At 32.7% G+C, this 17365-nt stretch overlaps 1 protein-coding gene across 1 annotated transcript in view; it reads right to left on the reverse strand.

Annotated features, from left to right (window-relative positions):
* Nucleotides 1-1058: 1058 nt before the first annotated feature.
* The window catches only part of LOC127727201 (MIP-related peptides-like), a 34425-nt gene continuing 18118 nt past the window's right edge, over nt 1059-17365 (reverse strand). Inside the window, exons 2-4 of the mRNA XM_052234654.1 lie at nt 6241-6324; nt 3447-3978; nt 1059-1800 (exon numbers count right to left, since the gene is read on the reverse strand). Coding sequence (XP_052090614.1) covers nt 1797-1800; nt 3447-3978; nt 6241-6307 — 603 coding nt within the window. The 5' untranslated portion in view covers nt 6308-6324 and the 3' untranslated portion in view covers nt 1059-1796. The remainder of the gene's footprint in view (nt 1801-3446; nt 3979-6240; nt 6325-17365) is intronic.

Consider the following 17365-nt stretch of genomic DNA (forward strand, 5'->3'; position numbering starts at 1 on the left):
GTAAAATTTTCGACGGGATGATTTGAACTTGCCCACTTGGAACTCTAGGTTTAAAAGATTCCTTGCAAGCAGAAACCCTCTATCAAGGAAATAATTAAAGGAAGCTCAGAAATATCGTATTAATTGAGAAATATATACTCAGTATTCAGTATGCAGGCTCTACTGGAATGTTGCTACATAGAAATGGATATTCACAATTGGGAAGCGGAAATCATTCTTTTTGTCGTAAAGTTTTGTTCTCAACTAAACTTCATTGTCAATTTTAAGACGGTAGTCAAGATGTGAGTTACAGTTGTATCCTTTATTTAAAGTTCGACGGGATAGATGCGTTCAACATAGTCATCAAACTTTGAATTATTTAGTGAGCGAACATCATCTTCATAGCGGAACGTGAAGTTAAAGGATTATGTTATCTTCTATTCATTTTTCCTTTCAATACTCTCCTTTTCAATCTCATCAAAAGAATAATAAGAGTAACACAGAAAAACATACAATAAAAATCAGATAACAAAATCAATTCCATCCTATAATAGTGGTATAATAGACAGCAAAGGCAAGTAAAACAATAACGAAACATATCGCATCAAATAAAATTGAGAATGGAAATGGGGAATGTGTCAAAGAGACAACAACCCGACCATAGAACAGACAACAGCAGAAGGTCACCAACAGGTCTTCAATGCAGCGAGAAATTCCCGCACCCGGAGGCGTCCTTCAGCTGGCCCCTAAACAAATATATATACTAGTTCAGTGATAATGAACGCCATACTAAACTCCAAATTGTACACAAGAAACTAAAATTAAAAATAATACAAGACTAACAAAGGCTAGAGGCTCCTGACTTGGGACAGGCGCAAAAATGCGGCGGGGTTAAACATGTTTATGAGATCTCAACCCTCCCCCTATACCTCTAGCCAATGTAGAAAAGTAAACGCATAACAATACGCAAAGAATGCTCCCAAATGCTGAAATCAAACTAAAACTACTTAAAACTACTGATACATAAATCATGAATATATAGAATGAAAGTTTCAAGGCATTATTAAAAAGACCAAATATCCAAATTTAGCTTTTTATTCTCACTCGTCGCACCCGAAACATTATTAACAAACTATGAAGCAATATTTACACGATACAACGCAAAAAAGAACATTAAAATAAAATCTGAATGCATAATGAGATATGATTGGATGGGAAATATTTACAAAAGCAATAATATCTAGAACTTTCGGATATAACCGGACCCATATTTAGCTACTTAAACGTTTAGTTAACAAACGATGAATATTTAGCCAATCCAATCTCCGCGGCGTCTTTGTTGTAATTTTCCATATCTGTAAGAAGGGTAACGTTTACCGAGAAATTCCATTGTGCGTTTACCCAAAAATTCCATAGCGCGTTTCCCAAGAAATTCCATGTATCGTTTATCTAAAGGAATAATGTTGCGTTTTCCTAAGAATTCCATATATCTTTTGCCAATGAATTCCATACCGCGCTTTTCACCGACGTCACTTTGAAAGGGTTTCCAGCTCATTCTAGATCTTTTACCAATAAACTCTGCATATTTTTTGTCTTTTTTCCTTAAAAACTCAAAATATTTTTTTAATTCTTCTTTTTCATCGTTCTGACCGGGATCCGTAAAAGCTAATGATTGAATACTTGGTAGTCTGCCATTTTCCAGATACTTGACACTAGAAAGATATGGAATGTCTAACGGAGGCGAGTCATTATCGGGTGTGGTGAGGAGATTAGCAGAAATTTGGAGAGCTCGGTCTACGGCGTCAGAATCGCCTAGATCATCTACAATATGAAGAATAGAATTATAATGATTAATTGAGGTAAATGAGTCAAAAAATGATGCATTATAAGTTGTCTAAATTCTTAAGGAATCGTTAAAGTGTTCAAAAATGAAATGGAAAATAAAACAATATTCTGGTGCAAAATATAAATTTAAAAAATGAATTCGGTCAATACCGCACTGAACAAATAACCGAGTATAAAGAAAGAACTGTAGCAATGTCAAAGATATTTTTAAAAGTTCTTAAAATAAACATACTTCCCTCGACAATAAATCTGAACCTGACAAACAAACACAATGGTTATGATATACAACAACAAACGTAGACAATTCTTTGTAAAAACAAACCGTCTTATTCAAATTATGAACGATTCCATGATACAGGTTTCTTGCATCTTGTGAACAGATAATATATTAAGGCTGACTTAATCGGCGTAAAACCTGAATCTAGTGAATGTTTGATGAAGTTGGTAAAACTATAGTACTGTATTGTGTAATAAAACTTTTAACATTCCTGCCACGTTGTATATTAGCAAATAGTGGGTGATTTCATGCGTAAGTTGGTTTTATATCATTTGTTAAAAAAAATGATTTTAGAAACAATTTCAAATATCAATTTTATCTGCGACACATTAATCGTTTGAACACTCAAAATTAAAACATGAAATATTCAGTTTTTCATCCTTTTAAGTCACATACCGCTATTACAATGTTGAAATATTTAAGTTTTTGCCTTTCATCTTTTACTATTTATTGAGTATCACAAAAACTTTTTATTTCAATTTTTATTTGTCATACAGATAAGTCATTTTTAAATTTAAGTTTGATGAAAACAGGAATAAAATATCTACAAAGAGATTTAATTTAAGTAGTTAAGATTAAGCTTTATTTGAAGAAAATAAAATTCAAACAAAGAATTGTCTTTGATAATAAGTATATATTACATAACATACAATATAGTATAGATATAGCACACTTGCTCTGCAATATTGAATCCTATATAGCCATGCGCATGCTATTACATAATTTCCCAATAAATGTGCGTGTGCGCCTGGAAATCGCAAAGGTAATTGCCAACAGTTTGTGCATATACTGTATCTTGTAAACCGGATTCGAGTTATGTGATTCAATATCAATACAAATACTTATAGTGAGTGAAATGTGTTCACTGAACATATTTGGAGAAACTCGAAAACGTTTTACATGAATTCGCGCATGCGTACGTTTATACTCTAATAAGACATAAGGATTAATTGTGACCACCAAACAACATCGCACTTACGTCCTGTTATTCTCATTACTAATTAATTGTCGTTGCATTGTAGGTGCTACATAGCTTAAACCTGGATTTAAATCATCTAATGCGAAATCAGCGCTGCGCCGCCCGACAAAGAACGGAGTGTCAAAGCGCTTCTCTGAAAGAATATTGGGCAAACTGTTGCCTTCCCTTTTCCCTACAAATTCTGGTACAACAAATCGTTTTGAAAAATCAGAAAACATGGGATGGCCATTTAAAATTTGCATTTCCTGAGGTAAATAAAGCCGTTCCCTTTCCCTTTTGTCCTTTATATCATTGTTTAGCGTATCGAAATTTAAACTGTTTAAACTAGCGCTATTTAGCTCGTATTCGCTTGCTGCATTAACTGACCTTTTTCCTCCAACATAATAACTAGTATCAGCTGGTCGAGCATTTTCTCTTTTGCCAACAAACAGTGGTGAATCGCGCCGTCCTACAAACATAGGCGATCCTCTCCTTCCTACAAACATTGGTGCTCCTCGCTTGCCGACAAATCTTGGTGCGTAGCGCTTTCCAATAAATAAAGGTGCTCGCCGTCTGCCAACAAACATAGGCGACCGCCGTTTGCCAACAAATCTAGGAGCCCATTTTACATCTCTCTCAAATGCTGATAAATCTGAATTTGAATCTTCATCAGTCTGTGTATTAAAATCCCCCGAAAGGTGTTGCGATTCAGACAAACTATCATCATAACTTTTGAGCAAATCTAATAAGAATTTTTGTTCATTTTCTTGATCATCATTTTCTTCTTGTTGTTTTATAAGTAACTTTTCGACTTCGTCCTCGCCCATCGTCCGTTTACCAACAAACCGTGGTATATGCGCACTACGCATCCTTATAGTATGCGCAAGATCTGCATCTTCGCTATCGCTTTGTTCAAATCCTGTCAATGCAAGAAGAAATGATACAAAATTAGAAATAATTTAACCAAATTTAATCTTCATTTTACAGCATCAAATTGTAAAATGCTTTGAACTGCAGAACTTCATAATCATTTCATGGACGCGCAAACAATCATCTAAATACTTATTTTTTGGTATTGACTGAATATAATTTAAACAAATACTGCATGTCTGTTGTAATTAGTGGGCAATGACCCTGTGAGTGTAACTAACTGTTACACCATTTTACCAATTTTGTGTGTGTAGTTAACGACATTAGATCAAAGTATTATATAAACCACTTAACTAATATTTTATAGATATCTTCTTTCGAGAAAAAAAAATCCTCGGTAAAGGTATAAAAAGCTAAAAAATACATATTGAAGATAGAAAACCCTATCACAAGTGGAATTAATTTTTTCCCAAGTAAAACAAGATGAAATTTTATTTTTTAGACTTGTTACGTATACAGGATTGCTCCATGTCTATTGTAGAAATCCACCCAATAGCCTTTCTTTGTCAGTAGAAGGCTGGTTGGTCATAACTAGTGTGTTTAGCCAGTTGATACGGTAGCAATTATATTAAGATTTATAAATGGTAATTTTATGACAATGCACCCAAGAACAAGAACAAGTGAACTAATCATTTCCCTTCAAAAGAAAAAACAAGGAATAACTATTATATGTTATTTACCCGACAATAAGGTTGTTTTATTTACAAAAAACACGAACAGGACATTTACAGTTGGGTGTGATTTTCATCAAATAGTTTCCCTGTTTTATCTTTATTTCATCAACAGTAATGTTCAAAAGAAATTTCATTTTATTGAGGCATTGCATGTATACTTTGTTCTTACATTTACCACCAGGTTTGGATTTCTGTTTAAAAAATAAAAGATTTCAAAATATAAATCAGCGTGAAATTCCAAGTAAGGAGGACAATCTGAAACGACTAAAATCCTTGCAGAGGGTTTGGGCATTGGTAAAGTACCGCTAAACAAAACTGTAGGTTCCATTCATATAGCCTCGTTATCAAATATTAATGAATCCATCTAAGTACCGGAAATATAAACTATGTTTGCCACGTGGAAGGACGAATCATCGGAAACATTCTTCGATATACTTCCTTTTAAATGAATCGACAAAATGGCGCATATATTTTCACATCTTATGCAACTACTGAGAATAGACATATCAAATGCAAAACAAAAGGCGATGCTTACGTATAAATCTTACGGCTATATTGTGCAAAGTATGATCAAGTAAATTGTTTTACTTAATAAAATCACAGGACATAAATAATACAAATAATTCTCCAATAAAACGCAGGAAATCATAATTACCGTACCGTAATTTTATCTATTAAGTCAACGTAAGGTAGCGTGATTGCATTTCAAGAGTCAATTCTTTCTTTTGTCGATTTCCACTGTAAGTGTTGACGTCGTTTGCCTAAATACATTTGCACTATTCAGTGTTGAAAAGGTGTCGTGCTCTTTGTAGACGGTTGTTTGAGTGAAAAGAGGGAGGGGGAGGGGGTGGTCACTGTCTCTGCTCTGTCAGAAATATTATCAGCTTTAACTTATAATCGATGTCATCACTGAAGAAGTTTTACCTTCACCGTAACGAATAAGTCGATAGTTTTTTTGTGAATATGTCAAAAAGCAATTCGATGGATTCGGTGTATTTGGTTTGCAAAACATAGTATATATACTTAATCTTTCGGTTCAAATATTTCCACTCAAGGTATTGATAGGAGACCAAAAACCATAGGTTAGAATGTTCATCTTTTGTTTGCAGTCTTGTCACGTTGACGTTGGTACGTCTTTTTGTATATTGTGCACTTCAATCTGTTTTTAATCAACATTTTGTACTTCTATGTCATGAAGTCATGCCACGAAGACTTTGACTTTTGAGTGAAATAATAAGTCTTTTTCCTGTAACTTACAAATCTCAACAAAATCACATGAGATATTAAATCACAATTTTTGTAATCTTTCTTTTTTAAATACAACATATTAGGATATTTTAAGGGATCAAATTAGCTACGATATAACCTTTTTGCGCTTTTATATGCCGGCATAAGGCAAACAATAATTAATAATTCATGGCCTACATAATATATCAATGTAAAAACTGAAAATCAGAAATTAAACGATCCTTTTCCTTTAAAAGTTTGCATGTGATATGCTATTTAAGGATCAACAAGTTAAAATATTCACAACTATAAATATAAATGTGTAAATCAAATATACAAAGTAGCATTACCTGTTCCATTGGCAAATGTTCTTACAATTAAATATGTAATGGCCAGAAAGGTAGTCGATAAATTCATTCTGTGCCCCGGAATATCTGAAAAAACCATGCAACAGACAAGTGTGAGTAAAACAATTATGATATAAAATACACAGCCAAGTGTGAGATATAAAACAAATCTATTAACCATAACATACTAATGCCATTTCATGGTCATTGTTTTTCGCATTTGTTTTATTAAAATATGTTGAATAAAATATCGGCATGATACGGTACTTAAATTTGATACAAATTGTTCAATTTATTAGATGCCATTTGCTGCATGCGACGCACTATTGTTCACGATTAACACATGATCACCGATAAAAGATTATTCTGTACAGTGACATAAGAAAAGTAAGAAAATACCAAGAGGCAAGAAAAAAAAAACAGACAACGCTATGTCCAAAAGATAAATAAAGAAAAAACAACAGACAACGCTATGTCCCAAAGATAAATAAAGAAAAAACAACCGACAACGCTATGTCCAAAAGATAAATAAAGAAAAAACAATTAACAAACACCAAACTGAAGATTAAACAACACGAACAACATAAAAACCGGGGTTAAACTAAAGTGCACCAGAAAGATTATCTCAAAATGCTAGACTGAGATTAACAAAGAGTTCACATTGTTAATGTGGAATATGAATTAAATTGTTTGTTTTGTTCAATGTATAGAATTTCATTTTATGAATTACATATGTGTACTGACTTATCTCAGACTAATTTGGTTTAAGAATAATTTGGTATTTGGTAACTTTTGGTTCTAAAGCTCCGAAAGGTTTTATGTAGCCGGCTTCTAAAATGTAATAATTGAAACCGGTGACGTATGCACTGAAATGAGTACCATACGAACTAGAAATAGATATCGTATACACGTTTTACGCACTGAAATAGGTGTCGTACGCACTGAAATACGCGTCGTTCTGACTGAAATAGGTGTCGTTCACACTGAAATGAGTGTCATACACACCAGACATAGGTATTGTATGCATTTAAACACGTGTGTAACGCACTGTAATAGGTGTCATACGCACTAAAACACGTGTCGTTCTTATTGAAATTGGTGTCGTACACACTGAAATAGGTGTCGTTCGCACTGAAATACGTGTCGTTCTGACTGAAAACGTGTCGTACGCACTGAAATACGTGTCGAACGCAATGGAAAACGTGTCGTTCTGACCGAAATAGGTGTCGTACACACTAAAATACGTGTCGTTCTTACTGAAATAGGTGTTGTATACACTGAAATGGGTGTCATACACACTAGAAATAGGTATTGTATGCACTTAAGCACGTATTCTACGGACTGTAATAGGTGTCATACGCAATAAGACATGTGTCGTTCTCACTGAAACACGTGATTTACGTACTGAAATCAGCTATATTATTCAAAAGGCAAACCGCGAACGCCAACATGAGTTTTTGTATATTTCACCTATATGAAATAGTCAGAATGAACCAATTGAATATGGAACGACTTTAAGTGAATGTAAATGGGGTTTTATTTATAATCTCTGTTTATTCTTATCAGTTAATACCATATTAATATGCTTTATTTTCGTGACAGATAAGCAGTAAAGGGTTTTCCCCAAAGTCATCCAATTATGTACCGATTTTATTACAAAATTCACTCTCGGTAGAACAATTAACTTATTTTGTTATAACATATAAAATATATTGTTTTACTAACCATGCTATCATATTTGTTAGAGTTCAAATCAATCCATTCTTTAGACGGCAAATGTAGCACATGTTAATAAAACGTTCGTAACCAAAAGAATACAATGATATAGGGTTATTGCATGGATAGTGGTACATATTGTACCGAGTAGATCTGTTTATTGCAATTTTCTTCTTTAATCTATTAAACATCGTTTTAAACAGGAGTGCTGTTAATTTCATATCATTTTGAGCATTTTCTACAAAAATATGAACCCTGAAAGTTTGACCCCCATTAATCTCAATGGAATTTCTTTGTGTAGAACAACACTGAGGTTGTGAGTCCGAATCCGGCACGTGGCAGGTGCGTTCGACTGCAATATTACTTGACTAGGATTGTCAGTTTTTCTACCGAAGGTCGATGGTTCTCTCCGGGCACTCCGGCTTCCTCCAACAATAAAAACTTACCACCTCGAAATAGCACAATAATGCTGAAAGTGGCGTTAAACACGAATCAATCAATCAATCAATCTTTGAGTAGTATATTTCGTATGTTTTGTTGTACTAAAACGACTTCTTATTATTAACTTGATCGTCAGTCATGTGTTATACCTCGAGAGAATTTAGCACTGGCATTTTATACGTTAACAGTAATTGTCGTTTGTCAGACAGGTGTGAAAAAGTAGCCTGTATCACTTAAAATTTAATTTGTAATTGTCTACAGTGCTCATGTCTCTTTGGAGATGTTAACTTTTGTAAAAGAATCGCCAAGTCATCTGAATCGAAGTAAGATAATTCGAAGTCGGATTTCTTCAAGCAGACATATCTATATTCTTATAAAATTGTCTTTTAGCATTGATTCCTGGTTCTGATAAATACTGCATTTGAATAGTTTGAACAGTTACGCAATTAGAGCACTGATTAATGATGTGTGAAACAATACGTGCACAGTGGAAAGTAATGTCACTTAACAACTCAAATATGGCGATTATTACTTCTTGTCTGCTATTTTATTTTCCTTAGGTAAGATACCAGGCAATATTCTTGAAATTGTCATTTTTTTTTCGCAGTTATCATTTTAAATATGTGGGTTAAGTCTTTTTCACTTAAGGTAAGAGATATATGATATTAGGTCATTCTTTATTGACCTAGAAAGAAAATTTTCTCGCTAATACAATTTATTAGCATTAGTTACACCCATGGTCGTATTTCAAAATTGTGGTTAATACTTAGTTTGATATGTGTGAGTTATCGCGATAAATAAAAAAAACATAGATCAAATTATAGGTAAAAATCAAACTGAAGGAAAGTATAATTTCTCACGTTTCGCTATTATAGGGAGAAATTATTGTATGTAGTACGGTACTAGCGTATAGTTTTATAAGTTTACGTCACTAGGTATAAGACACGTGACTAATTTTATAGCGGGAAATTTTTTCCCTGAGACTATCATGCACTTTCTAGCCCGCCGCAGACAGGGCAGCATTCAAGTTTCATTCGTATTATGAATAAATTATGATACATGTATTTATATGTTTTTTAAAACAATACACGTCCGAGTATGTCTCGTGAGACGACTTGTCGCATTGGGTCGGACCCGGGTTTCCAGTTTATCCCATAATTGGGTTTGTTTAGTTGTTCCAGGCCGGCGAGGTCGTTCATGATCGAGTTATTCATTTATTCAGTTATTCAGTTTACATTCATGTCAACCATATAATAGCTCTTGTTCGTATAAGGTTTACATTATTCTAGCTAAGTTGTACCTAATAGTATATATCATGGTTTCGTTATTCGGAGTAATTGTGGTTATTATTTTTTCATATGTTTATATATATATATTAAGATACATGTATGTAAATAATTAATAAATTCCGTTGTCCACTATGCTTGCTGGGCTATCAGCAACACTATATATTGTATTAATTCATACTAGAATAATAGATATGAGCGTATAAGGTATAAGTATGTGTATGCAATAACGCTTTTATGTTTTTGAAATGTGTGTATTGCATGTTTTATCTGGTGCAGAAAAATTGGTACCCTTAATGTTATTCTAAAAGCATACTACATTGAAGAGAACAACATATTATATGAATATCCAAAGGTTTGTTCGTATGCCGAATCTAAATAAAGTTTTATTCACTTACTTACTTACTTCATGTGATAATGATAGTACTAAAAGCTTTTTCTAATCTTCTTGTTGAGAGCTATTTCTCAGCTTGTATTACTGTACGTTCGTCTGAGCTTTTTTAACTGTACGTTCGTCTGAGCTTGTTTTTATTGTATGTTAAACCATTGTTAAAAGTTTTTTTTTAACTTGCTCATTGTTGAAGGCCGTATGTTATTCTGTAGGTTATTTTTACATAATTGTCCATCGACTTTAATTGGAAAGTATTATCAATGGCAATCATATTCCACATCTATTTATTTTTCTATTAAATTTGTTTAAAGATGAAAAAACACATTTTGTTTGGAGTTTTCACGAAGTTATACGAAAGGAGTATACTATTTAGGTCTAAGTAAATGCTGGCAGCGAAATGTTGTACTGTTGCACCACTGTCCCTGTTTAAGGGGTGCCTGCTAACATGTTTAACCCCGCCACATTATGTGCCTGTCCCAAATCAAGAGCCTGTAAATCAGTGGTTGTCGTTTGTTGTTGTATATCATATTTGTATTTCGTTTATTGTTTTTTACATAGATAATGCCGTTAGTTTTCTCGTTTGAATTGTTTTACATTTGTCATTTCGGGGCTTTTATAGCTGACTATGCGGTATGGGTATGCTCGTTGTTGAAGGCCGTACGGTGACCTATATAGTTGTTAACTTCTAGGTCATTTTGTCTCTGGTTGAGAGTTGTCTCATTAACTATACCACCTCTTGTTTTATTTTTATAGATACAATGTATAAAATGATTACAATGAATCAAAAAAATATAGGAAATAGATACGCTCACAGTACAGCCTTTTGAAAATATTTATAATCTGTGAATACATAGTCTATTTAGTAGTTGAATTCGGGATTTGAACTACCTTTCAGTAACTGAGTACTCTTAGATCGGTACTTTGTGTCTTAAATGATAATTTTATGTCTCTTACCCAAGAGCAAAAGTAAATGAAATGCTAAACCCCTCTATCCATGGAACATGTTAAAAACATTGGCCCGTTTATAAAACAGTCATTGGAACTGAGGGCAGAAGTCTTATATTTTTTTTTCATGTGTTCATTTATTATAGAATTGTTATTTCTTTGTTAAAATATGTTTTGTTTTTGTCACACACTATATATGTTTATATGACAATAAAGATATTTAAGTCAAACTGATACACCACTGTTCTAGGTGTGCCCCTGGAAATCATTTAACAAGCAAGAGGTCTGTTGTCAAGTTGTTGTTGTTGGTTGTATCTATCATAATCGTTTTTCGTTTAATGTTATTAAATCAGGCCTTAAAGTTTTCTCTTTTTAAATTGTAACACATTTTCGGTCTGTTATAGTTTACTCTACAGTATGTGTTCCGTGCTTATTGATGAAATCTTTACGGTGACCTATAGTTGTTAAATCTTTACGGTGACCTATAGTTGTTAAATCTTTACTGTGACCTATAGTTGTTAAATCTTAACGGTGACCTATAGTTGTTAAATCTTAACGGTGACCTATAGTTGTTAAATCTTAACGGTGACCTATAGTTGTTAAATCTTAACGGTGACCTATAGTTGTTAAATCTTAACGGTGACCTATAGTTGTTAAAATCTTTACGGTGACCTATAGTTGTTAAATCTTAACGGTGACCTATAGTTGTTAAATCTTTACGGTGACCTATAGTTGTTAAATCTTTACGGTGACCTATAGTTGTTAAATCTTAACGGTGACCTATAGTTAAAATCTTTACGGTGACCTATAGTTGTTAAATCTTAACGGTGACCTATAGTTGTTAAAATCTTTACGGTTAAATCTTTACGGTGACCTATAGTTGTTAAACCTTTACGGTGACCCATAGTTGTTAAATCTTTACGGTGACCCATAGTTGTTAAATCTTTACGGTGGCCAATAGTTGTTAAATCTTTACGGTGACCTATAGTTGTTAAATCTTTACGGTGACCCATAGTTGTTAAATCTTTACGGTGGCCCATAGTTGTTAAATCTTTACGGTGACCCATAGTTGTTAACGGTGACCCATAGTTGTTAAATCTTTACGGTAACCCATAGTTGTTAAATCTTTACGGTGACCCATAGTTGTTAAATCTTTACGGTGGCCCATAGTTGTTAAATCTTTACGGTGACCTATAGTTGTTAAATCTTTACGGCGACCTATAGTTGTTAAAACCATTTTCTGTAAGCCTGTTGTGAATAATTGTCTCATTGGCAATTATATTAAATGATTTGCTATTATTTGGTAAAACGGCCCATAATATTGTTAATCTCCATCGACGCTGCCAAGCAGATATCTAAATAGCTTTCTGGACCATGGGCTATTGCTTAAAAAAGTCTCAATTGGCACGTTGGTTAATACAGGATATGTTACTTTAGGTTGCAAGGGTTTTAAGCCTCAAGCCTTAAAACGAAATACTTATATTACCGGAAAATTTAGATTTCGTTTGAACAAACTATGAAGCAGGAGGAAGTCTCGCTTTTCTTCTTGTAACTGAGGTTTGTACAAATGTCAATGTTCGTATATTGTATATGTATATAATCAGCTGGATCGGAAAAGGCTGTCATACTGTGGTAGTTTCAACCAAGACACAAACCGTTCTTTTCTTAGATGATTAATTGACATTTCATACAGAGTATACATCCGCGTCACGTGTTAAATGAGATTTAATCAATGAACATTAGAGATTAATAAGCGAGGGTTAAACTGTGTCTCACTTGGGACATATCATCATAATTGACGTAAAAACTACTTATGTCAATACCATCAATCACTAATCTAGTCCTAGAAACGATACGCCACGGTGACAACCATTTCTTCTCGCCGTAGATGCAATTAGCGCCATCGTGTTACTGATCCATGAAGGAATTTCGTAAAAATTTGCCGTTTTCGCTCAGGAGTTGGTCTCCAACAATTAATAAAAAAAAATACTTACTGTTATAGTCTTATTTCCACAACCAAAAAACAGTTATTTTAAGGACATATGGAAATACATACGTAAAATTGACCCTACTACATATACAAAAGTCGTTATCATGATATTTTTCATAAAGTTGCCAAATAAAATAAATTAGCAAAAGAATTAAACGTTAAAAACATTTTTTGTAGTATATTTTAACTTTTAAGTTAAAATGATTTTGTTTTATACTAATATATTATATTTCAGACAATATACAAATATCTAACAACAGTTTACAAATGTAACACTGAATTAAACAAAATGTATTCAGTGAACCGACTTAAACGTAAATGGGTTTTATCTAAAATATGTAATGTATGCTTATAGAAAATTAGAAGATACGTTTAAATCCTTTAACTTTCTTCTCGGCATCGTTTACAACCGTTTAGGCAATTAAGTCAGTATTTGAAAAAAATCCTATGGGAACGTTTTATATCTCCTTTTTTAACAAATATTCTTTTGTTGTTTGGGACTACCGTTTATTGCCAAATTCAATCAAGACCCATTTAAATGTCATTAGCAGAACAAACTTTCAGTCTCTTTATATGTAGTATTTTTGTTTTTAATAATCTAGACCTATATATGCATATTTCAGAAAATTCCACAGGAGAGAATACTATTAGAGTTTTAAAAATATATATACCACAGACAACGAAAAATGTTGGATTTTGATATAACTGTTTAATAAAAAAAACTCTATATTACGGTTTGTTTGAAAAAAGACTAACTTCTTGTTCTTATTTACATTTTCTGTACGGTGCACTCTATAATTAGGCGGTCAATATTTTCAAATTGTTATATTTAATACTTTTTAATCCATTACCAATATCCAATCTTTTATATATGTATATAAATTACCAATTTTGTCCAAGAAGTTTAGGTGACTTTTTACCTAAGAATCACCTAAGATTTCTGAAGCATGACATTCCTACATTGAGTATTTTAGTTACTTTATATAAAAATATGAATATGTGGTATGATTGCCAATGAGACAACTCTCCTCCAGAGACCAAATAACACAGAAGTTTACAACTATAGGTCACCGTACGGTCTTTTGATACTGTAATTTTATATGCTTCGTCTGCTTCTGTAAATTTGTTCCCATCAACACAAAATTGTATGTTTTCATGAATTATGTTATGTTTTATGCCACTTCTGAAATATAGATGACCATAGATTTGTTCGATGAAAGGGCGGATAGCATTAAATCTAACCCAAAAGGACCTATAGATGTAGTCAGTCATCTATTCGCAGCTATCCGAAGAATAATTTTGTTCGCCTTCTAAAATTTGCAAAGAGCAAGGCATTATAAATAAAGTTCCCAATTTGACATAACAAAGAAGTTCTACAAATTCTTAGATGAAAGAATGTGCTAGATACGTGTCAATGGTTATACGAATTCTTGGATGAACGAATGTGCTTGGTACGTGTTAATGGTTATACGAATTCTTTGATGAAAGAATGTGCTAGATACGTGTCAATGGTTATACGAATTCTTGGATGAAAGAATGTGCTTGGTAAGTGTCAATGGTTATACGAATTCTTGGATGAAAGAATGTGCTTAGGACGTGTCAATGGTTATTCTTGGATGAAAGAATGTGCTTGGTACGTGCCAATGGTTATACGAAATCTTGCATGAAAGAATATGCTTGGTACGTGCCAATAGTTATACGAATTCTTGGATGAAAGAATGTGCTTAGTACGTGTCGATAGTTATACGAATTCTTTGATGAAAGAATGTGCTTAGTACGTGTCAATGGTTATACGAATTGTTGGATGAAAGAATTGTTTGGTACGTGTCAATGGTTATACGAATTCTTGGATGAAAGAATGTGCTTAGTACGTGTCAATAGTTTTACGAATTCTTGGATGAAAGAATGTTCTTGGTACGTGTCAATGGTTATACGAATTCTTGGATGAAAGAATGTGCTTAGAACGTGTCAATGGTTATACGAATTCTTGGATGTAAGAATGTGCTTGGTACGTGCCAATAGTTATACGAATTCTTGGATGAAAGAATGTGCTTGGTACGTGCCAATGGTTATACGAACTCTTGGATGAAAGAATGTGCTTGGAATGTGTCAATGAGACAGCAATACAACGACACAAATAATGAAATGACAAAGGTTACTGAGAGGTCAACATCCAGTCACCAACGTAAATAAGGGGCTGTACAATATGTACAATTTAGTCTTTGTTTTTCAAAATTTCTATTTCATTATTTTCTAATTTAGATCTTTGAAAATTATACGTCTAACAATGAAAACAAAGCCGTATCGTATAATAATTAACAGCTAAAGTGCCTCTAGACATATGACTATAATGTCAAACTGGTTACATGGAAAGGCTTCTTAAATCACTATTAATGAAAAAGCTATTTTCCTACAACTTTTGCCTGTTGGGATCTGATGCTTTTGTCGAGATTAATCATGGTTTCTGTCATAAAAATTAACAGTAGACTAGTAACAGTTGACAATGTATTTCTGGTATCAGATAGAAGACTTATAAAGACACGACCACTCTTTGATAGGACATTGCTGTATCAAGTTTCCCGCTTTTGTTTTGGCTGTGAGCTTTATTTTAGTCTACAAATATAACCTATAAGTTTATCGTGTACATTCGAGGCAAATAGTTTTGTTGTTGAAATTGCATGAATGTGAAAACATACAAAATGGAAACTGATTGGTTTCCAACTGTTTGAATAATTGATTTTTATACTACTATCACCAATACTACTACTTCTACTACTGCTAATAATAATAATAATAATAATAATATTTTTTATTATTATTCTTATTATCATTAGATATTGCAAGTATTATTATTATTATTATTATTATTATTATTATTTTTTTTTTTTTTTTTCATTAAATCTGTTGTAAACTACGTAAAGCATAATCGATCGATTGGCGAATTCCACTTTGTGAAATTAATTGACATCATCACATCATTACTTTGTACACAACGTCAATCATGCGGAAAATATTCTACACAGGATTTATACTTAAAATGATATTAATCATGAAAATCCACCACTATGGGAAAAAACACATTTTCCTATAATTTGCCTTTTCCACCTCATTTTTATTAAATTTTAGGTTAATGTTATACTGCATAAGACAATAAATAACGTCTCATTTGTCACAAACTAATCTTTAAATGATCAAAAATGGTTTATGAAAAACAGAAGCCATAAAATATGCATAAATATGATAAATTATTTCTCACAGCCCTCAAAATCAAACACCCCATTCTTGAACGGGAACATTAAATTATGTGATGTATCGTGTAGATTCCCCGAAAACAAACATTGAACGGGAATCGTACTTTAACCTCATCCGACATGTAGTATCAAAGTCAAAGGCTGTTTTTCGCGAAACATTGGTCGGTATATAAGTTATACTTTATGGGACATTAATCTAAAAGTAATTGCAAGTGCTCAAAAGATATAAAGCACAAAGTTGTGTACCGTGATATTGTTCCAATTATTGATATTCTTAGAGCCTAAGTAGCTGTGGCAGATATATATTACTAAAACATTAATATAATAAGCAGATAAAGCATTCACTAGATTAGTTTTGATTTATTTTTTGAAGTCTCTTAGCTATCAAAACGTTTTTCATAAAGATAACAGAAATTACATAAACTATAGAAATCACAACAAACTTCTGCAACAACCAACATAATTTTAAGCTGATAAATTAAATACAAGTAATAAGAGAACAATTTTACGCATAAAGTATGTCGTTGTAAAACCACAACTTTGGTGGCGTTAAATCAGAAACATAAGGCTATCCTCGGGTAAGATACGTCTTACGTATAGAAGAAACCATGAAACCACTCAAAACACATCCAAACAACCACGGTAACTAATAACCTGTACAGTGCGGCTACCAACAAGATAACATCAACATTGAACCAGGAAAAAAGAACAGTTCATAGGTCCAAATATTCTCGAAAAGAATATCTTTACAAAATCTGAACAAATAGAAATAGAATGTGGAGTAATGGTATGGAGTCATTCGAGCATTGTTATGTGTAAGAAATCGATAAGAAATTAATCTACAAAAGTTTGAAGAAATAAGTGCGTGTAATGTAGCTTTCATCAAATTAAAATAAAAGTTAAAATTGTCATGGCTTTCCCAAGGGATTGTAATTTATTTTGTCTGTAGTTTCCAGTTAAAAGAGTTAACTCAAATTTAGTTAAGAAAATTATTTTTTGTTTTGTTTCCTTGAATAAACCAAATAAAGATCACTGAATGTCAGATTATAAATACATTATAAAGATGACTGAATGGCAGATTATAAATACATTATAATTGATAAGGTTA

This window comes from Mytilus californianus, unplaced genomic scaffold (assembly GCF_021869535.1).
Source record: "Mytilus californianus isolate M0D057914Y unplaced genomic scaffold, xbMytCali1.0.p SCAF_19, whole genome shotgun sequence".
NCBI classification, from domain to species: domain Eukaryota; kingdom Metazoa; phylum Mollusca; class Bivalvia; order Mytilida; family Mytilidae; genus Mytilus; species Mytilus californianus.